Source organism: Magallana gigas, chromosome 9, assembly GCF_963853765.1.
Source record: "Magallana gigas chromosome 9, xbMagGiga1.1, whole genome shotgun sequence".
NCBI lineage: Eukaryota > Metazoa > Mollusca > Bivalvia > Ostreida > Ostreidae > Magallana > Magallana gigas.
This window is the reverse complement of record NC_088861.1, coordinates 8958279-8969353: the sequence shown is the minus strand read 5'-3', so window position 1 is coordinate 8969353 and position 11075 is coordinate 8958279. Positions and strand designations below refer to the sequence as shown.

Below are 11075 nucleotides of genomic sequence, written 5' to 3'. Positions count from 1 at the left end.
AGGCTAAAAGGTGGATTAGATTAAATAAATGCGATATATTATATACAATGTTTTATATGATTGTTGTTCCAACGATCTTTTTTAGTTATTCTATATCATGGACAAAGCTATACTCATACCAGCACGATGTCGTAGTGTTGAAACAGGCTGTTTTACAGATAAGAATAAAATTTAAGTTAAATTCTGCAGATTTCACTTAAGAGTTACTTTAGAATTCTTCAATATTTTTAATGTACCTTTTCCTACTTACCAGGTTCTGATGGCGGTGGAATAGTCACTCCACATTCTTGCCATGAATTATAGAAATAAGATGTTTCCGAGTAGCCAATTAACCCAATAGTGAAAGCCTGGCCCCAGCTTGAACGGTAATATCCTTAAAACAAAATATTGCTGTATTTATTTTTACTCACATTCACTCTTTTTCTACTAATTGGCAAACAAGGGGTTCGTGTCTTTTTAAATTTACAAAACTGGAGAAAGTTTTGTTTTGTGTTAGAAGAGAGAGAGAGAGAGAGAGAGAGAGAGAGAGAGAGAGAGAGAGAGAGAGAGAGAGAGAGAGAGAGAGAGAGAGAGAGAGAGAGAGAGACGTACCTGTAAGAGCTGGGGCTGTTGTATAATCATTTGCCATCACTGCATCAGCCTCCAGGCCGCCTACAAGTTCACAGTGATCCGCCCCTGATCCAGAACCATCACCAACATTGAGGAATGTATCAGTGAGAGCAGGCCCCAACAAAATTTTGTATCTGAAATTTAATATTTTTTTAAAAATTATTTCAGAGGCTATTAGTATTTTTGTAAAAACAAGAACTGTTTGTTTACATTTCATGTCAAACTACTATTTTTGTTCCACAGCGTATCTTTTATTAGCTTTTAAATTGAAACATGGATTTTTTTTTTTACAAGTGTACAGTCACAAAATGAGTTAAAGAAAATTAAACTTGTTTCCAATTTCAGACTTTCTGTTTCTTAGAGAATGCTTTTATGCTTGACCAGCATTTGTTAAGGTATTAAAAAGAGAATGCCATTTTGTTGAGTTACATGTATCAATAGATGATATGCAAAGCTTACAATTGTTTGTGATGTAAACAAGGTTTTTTTTTACAATGATTTTGTTTACATAAGTTATATTTGAGGAGTTGATTATGTACACAATTCAACATTTTTTTACTGTGAATCATATCTTAAAATCTTTAAAGTATGGTACTTTTTATTTAAACATAAAAGTCTTGAATACCAAACAAGGAATAAGGCTCTGTTTCCTGTTTTTATCTTGACAAAATCGTGACTACGATCCTTTAATTCGTTTTGTTTTTAAACGTGGATTGGGAAAAAATAAAAATAACTGGATTTTGCAGGAATAAACTAAATTTCAATTCTCAGTTGCAATTTTTGCGATTCAAGAAAATTGGTTTACCGAAATCTGTCTAAATATTTTCACAGATTGTGCTTACGAGAAAACAAGAGGCCCATGGGCCACATCGCTCACATGAACAACAATAAGCATGATTAATTCAGCTTAATGGAGTCATAATACATGTACAAAATATATGTATAATGTACATTTAGTAAAATAAATGTAGATCTTGAATAAATAAAAATCCATTTTCCCCTTGAATATTCTGATGTTGATAACCAAGTCCCTTTTCAAACAGGATGAGTTTACAGTCAAATTCATATGTTGAGCATTGCAGTTCTCAAAAAGGTCCAAAACAATTGTCTATATATATGAAATATAAACCTACATCAAACTCTGAACCCCTTGTGAGGCCCAAGAATTGTCAAAAGGCTAAAGTCAAAACTATTTTAAAGAAACAGCAATTAGTAAAAAATAAATTAAAAAATATATTTAAACATTTCAGTTTTTTGAATAATTATAATGTTTTTCTTTGTTAAATGGGATCCTGAATGTAGCCCAACCTACTTCTCCGACATTTTATTTTAACGAATATGAATTTACTCTAGCTAAGGCTACTCAAACTAAAGTTTCAGCTTTTCTGGCCAATTGGTTTTTAAGAAGAAGGTTTTTGAATATTTTTCTCTATATATTCCTATGTCAAAATATAAACCCCATCGCTGCCCCATCCTACCACTGGGGGCCATGAATTGAACAAACTTGAATCTACACCAGCTGAGGATGCTTTCACATAAGTTTCAGATTTTCTGGTGAAATGGTTCTTGAGGGGAAGATTTTTTAAAATTTCTCAAAATTTTCGAATAATTTCCAATGATCTACCTTTGGAAAAGGGCGTGGTCTTAATTTTTTATAACTTTAAATTCCTTATGCCTAAGAATGCTTTGTGTCAAATTTGGTTGAAATTGGCCCCGTGTTTCTGGAAAAGATGCTAAAAATGTGGAAAAATTTACGGACCGACAGACTGATAGCTAGACGGACGACAGACAAAATGTGATCAGGAAAGCTCACTTGAGCTTTTAAAATGAATAATATAATATTATTACAAATATGTAAATCCTGAAAATAAAACTGCTACATTTTAAGTAAAAATATGTCAAATAGCAGTAAGTTATAGAAGTAATGCGCCATCACAATCTATGAATGACAACAATGGATTTCTAAAATGAAAAAACTTGGATCTTGTTTAACATGAAAAAAATGTCTGAAATAAGTCATCAATTCTTTTCGCTGCACCAATTTGGCGGAATATTTCAGTCCAGTTTTGGAACTCTTTAATGCATCCATTAAAAAATCAATGTTTATATTTAAATTCTCTATCGTATATTTATTTATACGCATTTGCATTTGCACACACTTTCTTTTTACACACAGTGCAAAGGAATTTAAATATTTACCGACTACAGGCAAATAATGACAATTTGTTTTCATTGGTCCTTATATAGACATGAATTGTAAAAACGTTATCTTAGTAAATAGAAATGCGTTAGAACTAATATTATTCCAGTTTTAAGGGGAGAGCTTGTTTCACTGTTCTGACTGCAACAAAGATGTTTAATTAATGTATAATTACGTAATATACGTAAATTCGGTTTAATTACTTAAATAAAAAGATCAGATGCAAAGTTTACAAACGAACGTTTCCCTCAAAGTATATCGCAGTGACATTTTGCATTTCTGAAATACTTTTACTTATCAGGCTTGTTACTGTCTATGGAAATATGTATGGTTGAAAAAGTTCATAGTGGGCGAGTTGACATATATTTTTGTTTTTGTTTTTTGTCGAAGACCCAAATGGTTAAACGCCAAAAATTTAGATATACATGTATTATAATATAAAGAAAAATGCGATACTGTCGATATGATTAACCAATGGCGTTTCGTCATTCTAAAGCGAAACAAAGTTCTATACTTGACTATCAAGATAGTGAGTGCACTGATATAAAAATAATTGAATCAGTTGAAGCAGTTACTTCACATATTTAATGTGACGTAAAGGACTATATACTGTTTGAAAAGAGTTTTCGGCCTCAATGATTCAACTTGTGACGTTTTAAAAGTCATTCAGGTATATCATATTATATTGCTATTTTGCAAAAGAGTTGATAGAAGATTAATTTTCATCTATTTAAACTCATTATAATTCACTCATTGTCAGTATATGACGTTATTCAAAAATACATGCATAAATTTGTCATATCTTTTTATCGAATGGGAAATACATGTATACAGGTTTGAACGGGCAAAAACCTATCTGTCAGATGTTAGTCTTGCTCGAAAAAATCTTTAATGATTTTTTTTCCCTTGCGCTAAATGTTATCTGAAAAATAAAAATGCTTTTAAGCCGTTTTATCCCAAAAAGGAGAGCATAAAAAAAAACAACCCATGAGAATAATGAAATTTAATACAAAAATAGCGGGAAAAAGCCAAAAATAATGACATCATATTTCTGAAGGGCGTGAAGCGTTCTAGTTAGGCGTTTACCTGGTAGGACTACACAGGACCACGCCCACATACGGTGCGGAAGGATACTGAGTTCTCCGGACATAACGAGTTCCCCCGGTACATCCGTCCCAGGTGTTGTCATAAGTGAAGTTATGCTGGACCCAGCAGGGGGTTGTAGTATTGAAGCAGTCTGAAGTCAAAGAATACAATGAATCAGATAATCGCATGAAATATTCCCCATTGAAATAAAAAATTGTTATAAACAAGGAAATACGCCAATATTTTAATTTTCGTTTTGATTGTTCGCCCCTCTGCTTTTTTTTTGGGGGGGGGGGGGGGTTGTTGTTAAATTTTGTACTAGTCTTCTATTGAAGAAAATCTAATAAAAAATTGACTTAAACACCTTAAAGTTAGCTGACTTACTTGAAGTTCATAAACACTTTGAAGTTAGCGGATGTAGGACATAAACACTCAGAAGTAAAAAGACTTAAATTAGGACATAAACACGTTGAGGTTAGCTGACTTAGGACATAAACACTTTGAGGTTAACGGACTTAGGACATAAACACTTTGAGGTTAACGGACTTAGGACATAACACTTTGAGGTTAGCGCACTTATGACATTAACACTTTGAGGTAAGCTGACTTAGGACATTAACACTTTGAGGTTAACGGACTTAGGACATAAACACTTTGAGGTTAGCGCACTTATGACATTAACACTTTGAGGTTAGCTGACTTAGAACATAAACACTTTGAGGTTAGCGCACTTAGGACATTAACACTTTGAGGTGAGCTGACTTAGGACATAAACACTTTGAGGTTAGCGCAATTAGGACATTAACACTTTGAGGTTAACGGACTTAGAACATAAACACTTTGAGGTTAGCGCAATTAGGACATTAACACTTTGAGGTTAGCTGACTTAGGACATAAACCCTCAGATGTTAAAAGACTTGAATTAGAACATAAACACTTTGAAGGAGCGGACTTTGGGTCGAGGGTCCAATTAACAGAACAAGTGAATGTTTAAATTTTTAAAAAGTTCCCATAAATTATAAAACTACTTGCAATTTCCTTAGTCATTTCCCGCTGATCAATAAATTTGTTTTGCAATATCGGATAATTAACAACATCCCTTTTCTTGAAAAATTGTTGGTCACAGCTGTCAGTTTGAAAATTGCACAGTGTCACATAATGTCAACTCCACATTTTGCTTCCCAGAGATTAAATGTACACACGGGTGTTTCATTTACTTTGAAATTTAATTGCTCTCTCCAGCATTGCTTTTTTTTCCCCTAACAACAATAGATCAGTCAAAATAAAAATGGTCTATGTACCCTTATTAAAGAAAACAACGATTTTAAGGGATTTTTTCTACTTCTTAATTACCAACAATCGTTAATGAAGACAAATCAATTGTATAGATCGCCGTTTCATAATTTACTGTAATTTATACACGGTTTAACAAACTTCGTGAGATTGGTCGATTTGCACAAGCTAGAACATCGTTAAAAACTGTAGAATTAATCTTGTATACCAGGTAATTCCGGCAGTGACACGATGCACGAAGTAGCAGAGGATGTCCAAGTTCCATCACCTCTGCATTTAGAGGTCAAGGTTATTGAAGGATCCGAGTTGCACGTGTAAGTTAGGACTGTCCCGATCTTGGTGGATGTGACCTTGACCCCTGTGGAATTTGAGTCCGGATGATCAGTAGGGCAGTCTGAAAATTTTGATTTTGATAATGATTCCTGTATCAGAAATTAGAGAAAACATTCCTAAACTATGACTGAAATATATATATGTTTCCTAATAATGTAACAAAAGGATACTGAAGTGTTATGTAAAGTAACGGCAAAAGTTTGAATTTTTAAAAAAAGAATATAAATCAAGATAAGAAAGAATATTGTTTTGTGTTGGTCAAAATAAGAAAAAACGAAAAGCCGGAAAATACATGAATAACATATTTTTAGAATATTGATTGAATATATAATTATTGAATTATTTACTGCGCTCACGTACATCATTCATTCTTAAGCGGTTCACGAGACTGTCCTAGGCAAGGTAAAAAAAGAACGCGATGAATTATGGGAGGGTTTTTATACATTTCATATATCGGAGAAAGTTATACGAAACAACTTTAAATTGATTATAAAATAAAAAATTCAATAAGGGCCCTTAAACGTCGTTGTTATTTTGAATGGCATTATTTTCAAAGTATGAAGAAAGAAACATTGTTACAAATTATTACAATTTTCTTGCTCTATTGGACAGTCTGTTGGTCCAAAACGTATTTTCTTAAAACTTCTAATACAGTACAAAGAAAATAAAACCTGAAATTCAACAATCACCTACTCCGGCTCTCACTGCTCCTTCCCTACCCATGAATAAATTTTGGCTGTGTTTAATCTGAACAAAAATAAAAGGCCTAAATATTAATATATAGACGGCCTTTCACCAAAAATCCCTGCAGAATAAACATTGAGGAATCAATGTCAAAAGATTCATAGAAATAATAATTTTTGATGCTGGCGTTTTGCCCCTACATCTTCTCCTTTTCGATGCAATTATTTACACTTGATTTAACAGAGGAAAAGATCGATGAATCATGTCATTGTGTGCAGAAAATACAAAGCAATATTTCATCCTTCGATAATAAATAATTAACCCCTTCACGGTAACTGCAGTACTGCTCTTTTGCAGGGCAAAATTACATAGTTTGGTGAAATATGACGTAACGTCAATTGTTTAATTTTCGTCATTTAATTATCTACCTACTGAAATTTCGGCAAAGTATATCATTTTGCCCTGTAAGATAGCAGTACCGCAGTTATCATGAAGGGGTCTATTAAATGGAAATTGATATCAAAGTTTAGAATTTAAAATGCAGATTTTAGGTGGGTTTTTTTTCAGTTAGAAAGAAAAAGAGCAAATGGTACAAGTAAGCATGTCAGCGAGTATTCGTGTACTTGACTACCGCTCGGTCACGACTACTCGGCAATCGCTCGGTTACGACTACTCGACAATCGCTCGGTCACGACGACTTGACTACCGCTCGGTCACGACTACTCGACAATCGCTCGGTTACGACTACTCGACAATCGCTCGGTTACGACTACTCGACAATCGCTCGGTTACGACTACTCGACTATCACTCGGTCACGACGACTTGACTTTCACTCGGTCACGACGACTTGACTATTGCTCGGTCACGACTCCTCGACAATCGCTCGATCACGACTACTCGACAATCGCTCGGTCACGACTCCTCGACAATCGCTCGGTCACGACTACTCGACAATCGCTCGTTTACGACTACTCGACAATCGCTCAGTTACGACTACTCGACTATCACTCGGTCACCACGACTTGACTTTCACTCGGTCACGACGACTTGACTATTGCTCGGTCACGACTACTTGACTATCGCTCGATCACGACTACTCGACAATCGCTCGGTCACGACTACTCGACTATCGCTCGGTCACGACGACCATTGACTAAAACTTTCTTAATGTGTAATAAATTTAATAACATTCTAAACATCTTATTTTTTCTCAAACTTAGTATATTTATGGGCTTCGAATAAAAATAACAACTTTCGTTCTCTGCATTTTGAAAGTCCGTTAATGACTGTCTATTTAACCATGCCATAGATGTACTTGCATTTTTTAGCGTCTAATTCAAATCGGTGTTCAAATAATGATATGAAATCAAATTTTGTTTTAAACAGACATAATAACAATGTTATTAATATGTATCGATTTTAATCCATATTTTGTTTTATTTGATGAAGATATGCAATGACAAATGCAGATTTTAATGAAACAGAGGAAATTTTGTTTAACTTTCCTATTTTTTATTTGCCTAAACATCTTTTTGGACAATACACTTACAAAAGTTATTTCTCATGGGGATTTTGGAAATAATGTTGCATAATTTGTTTCAATAAAATATTAGTTACATTTAGTAACTCAAAAGAATGCCGACAATAGACAATTAATGGTTTAGGGTCCCTGCTAATCTTTTTTGTAATATTTTGTCAAAAATTGGTTCAATTTAAAAAAAATGGATGGTGAAAGATTTTAATCAATATTCATCTTTGACGTTGAAACCATTTGTTGCAATATACAGTAAGAAAAATAAACATTTTTTAACTGTTTACCTTCCCAAATTTTACTTATTCTATGGTTTGTTATAATTTCAAAATAAGTAAATCTTTGTAATGGTGTAAAATTTTGAGCGATTCAAAAACCACAAGGAAGAAAAGAAGGTCAAGAAAAGAAGGTCATTGACCTTGTTAATTGAAAGTGAATTTTAGCACTTCGCCTTTGTTACATGCATGAATTATCATTATCATGATTTAAACATGTCTTTCCACATAGAACATCTATTATAACCTCTTAAAAGGCTTTTAAGCGTTATGTACATGTATCTCAATGCAATGAAAAAATGACAGTAACAAACCGTCAACTATATCAAACATCCATATAACGATATAGGATATAAGGATATTGAGATTAAAAAAAATTTAATTTATTTTAAATCAAAATCATTTATTACATAAAGTTATTTTTTCAAATTTTTTCCTAAATTTAAAGACACGATGTGACAGTAGCACGAATTAATTTGAAAATGACACGCAGTTATAAATTAATCAACGAGCACTCGACTATCGCTCGACTAAAGTCCCCGATTAATCGGTAAGCCTTTCCAAGTAATCTTTATATCTTTTTAATAATTAATGAAAAAATTTAAACAAAATTTAAACCCATGCAAACTAATGCTTTATGCTTTACATAATCGACAAGGAAATCAATGTGAATCATCTCTAGAAATCGTTATGCTATAATTGACACCCACCAAAAACTCCCTTGATATGAGAATTTAATCGCTGTTAATCGTTTTCGATTTATTTTAATTCCCTTTTAAATGAATCATTTATATAACTCACTTTTAAAAGAATAGATGTGTCTTATAAAATTATTTTATTAAATCAATTATATATTGTCAACCCATATATAAGATTTGTGCAATATAGGCAAATATATCAAGAATGCTCTTGTTATAAGAAAATTCAAAGTATAAACTTGCCTTTTTTTCAATCGACCCGTTTATATATATATATATATATATATATATATATATATATATATATATATATATATATATATATATATATATATATATATATATATATATTAACATGTGTATATCAATCGTCTTGCAAATGTCCACGAGCTGTACAGCTGTTGACCAATAAACAATAGAATATCTCATCTTTACCGTATCATATTTCATTTAGTTCCATTCATTGCATTTATTGTACTTATTCAGTCATAGAATATTTATTCGTAAAAATAAATAAATAAATAAATAAATAAATAAATAAATAAATAAATAAATAAAAATAAATAAATAAATAAATAAATAACAGAAAAACGCAATAGAAGTAAGTAAATTGAACTAACCTGACTGGACGCATTTGTGTCCAGTTGACGCAGTGACGCAACGCCGTCTTGTGGAGCACGACGCACTACAAGCGTCGAAATACTCCTGAAAAGAAACGAAACTACCATGCCAACAACATTTGACAAGCTTTTTGAAACTGCGTTTTTTTGTATCATAATTCTACAGATAACAGATATATTGCGACGCAACTATCGTCCTACGTGTTGTTCTGCGGATCTTTATTTACTCAACAATGTGATAAATCGGAGAGAAACTCACACGCAAAATTAATTTGAGTGTCAATCTCAATACTTTTAAAACTAATTCTTAAGTGTTCCTTTTCCTTTAAAGGTAATTTATATCTATAAAGTTTGAAGATGAATACGCCTGCATATATTATAAACAATACTAATATCAAATATGAAAATTCATCTTCCGTACAATTATTTCAAATAAAAAAATATATTTTGAAATTTCTTTTCATAATTAATTCATAGTTAATTTAAACCACTATTGAATACAACTAACTGATTTTTTTTCAATGTATATTGAAATTAACAGAAACATATACTTGTGGTATTTGGTTCCTTCCCATGTAGATAAACTCAGAGTCTGAAGTCATGTTAGATGGATTTACTGTGACGTCACTATAGGACAACTCACACTCTAATCTTCCGCGGTGGAAATTAACAGAAGCGCAGGAAACCCTTTTCGAACATTCTCTAACACACATATCCATTCCAATCGGAGAAATTTTTTCCATGATGAATCCAGACAATCGTGACGCCGGCGTAAATAAGCTGTAGATCCCTGCTTCAGAAGCATGGATGGACAGGAGAACGAAAATGGCCGTAAACTTTGTCATCTTATGATAATTAATTTCCGTTAGGTTCTAAATTCACGAAAACCTTCAAACGGAAAGCAGCATAGGTCCTATATTTTATCGCATTATGAAGAAAATGCGTGCGTTAGTTAAGTCCTTGCAGCCAACTAATGATTGGTTCACGATCACAGAGGAGAGAAAAAGGTAGAATATGATGCAAAACCTGTCAATACTAAAACTAGCTGCGGATAGTTAATAGTCATTTGATACGGCATCAATTGTTCCTTGTAAGTCATGCTGTGTGTACAATCATGCATTAATCCAATACTCTTTTAAGTTTGATAAAGAGACTTGAGAAAAGTCCATTTAAATTCAAATTTAAACAAATAAACACGTCATGGTGAGGTAATATACAATACTCTTTTAAGTTTGATAAAGAGACTTGAGAAAAGTCCATTTAAATTCAAATTTAAACAAATAAACACGTCACGGTGAGGTAGTCTACAATAACAACCAAAAAGAAAAACGAAACAAAAGGGAAAATAAACATATGGAATCGTGTTAAAGAACAATAGCCCTTTAGATAGTTTGTCTGATGCGATATGTCAAATACAAAAATAATCAAACGATTCGACAGACCTTCAGGGAGTGCTTTGAAATTGACATATCCATATTTAACCGTTTTATATTGATTCCAGACTATTCATAATGGCACAGATCAATAACCAATATTGCATGTAGTGTAAACTTTCAGCTATTTAATTTTTTTTATGTAACTTTTTGGTAATTTCACGGTCCAGTTATCAGTGACTTTAAATTTCCATCTTCTTCATAACCTTTGTCATTACTTGGCATATATAAAAAGGAAATTCGCCATATCAACAACTCCTGTGTTCTAGATGAATATAATTGCAACGAAACACGATTTTTACTATGATTGTT

General features: G+C 32.6%; 1 protein-coding gene across 1 annotated transcript; it reads right to left on the bottom strand.

Moving 5' to 3' along the window:
- Positions 1-85: 85 nt before the first annotated feature.
- On the bottom strand, positions 86-10544 carry LOC136269616 (uncharacterized). Its single transcript, XM_034476106.2, has 7 exons — positions 9882-10544; positions 9331-9415; positions 5397-5582; positions 3896-4046; positions 592-743; positions 251-373; positions 86-147 (listed from the first exon to the last, which is right to left on the bottom strand). The coding sequence occupies exons 1-7, from the start codon at positions 10173-10175 to the stop codon at positions 86-88; spliced, it is 1053 nt and encodes a 350-aa protein (XP_034331997.2). The 5' UTR covers positions 10176-10544.
- Between the last annotated feature and the right edge of the window lie 531 nt (positions 10545-11075).

Coding starts and splice junctions, on each gene's coding strand:
- LOC136269616 (XM_034476106.2), bottom strand. CDS start 10,175: ATGACAAAGTTTACGGCCATTTTCGTTCTCCTGTCCATCCATGCTTCT. Junction 5,583..9,330: donor ACACAAATGCGTCCAGTCAG/GTTAGTTCAATT, acceptor CAAAATTTTCAG/ACTGCCCTACTGATCATCCG. Junction 4,047..5,396: donor GTCACTGCCGGAATTACCTG/GTATACAAGATT, acceptor CTTTGACTTCAG/ACTGCTTCAATACTACAACC.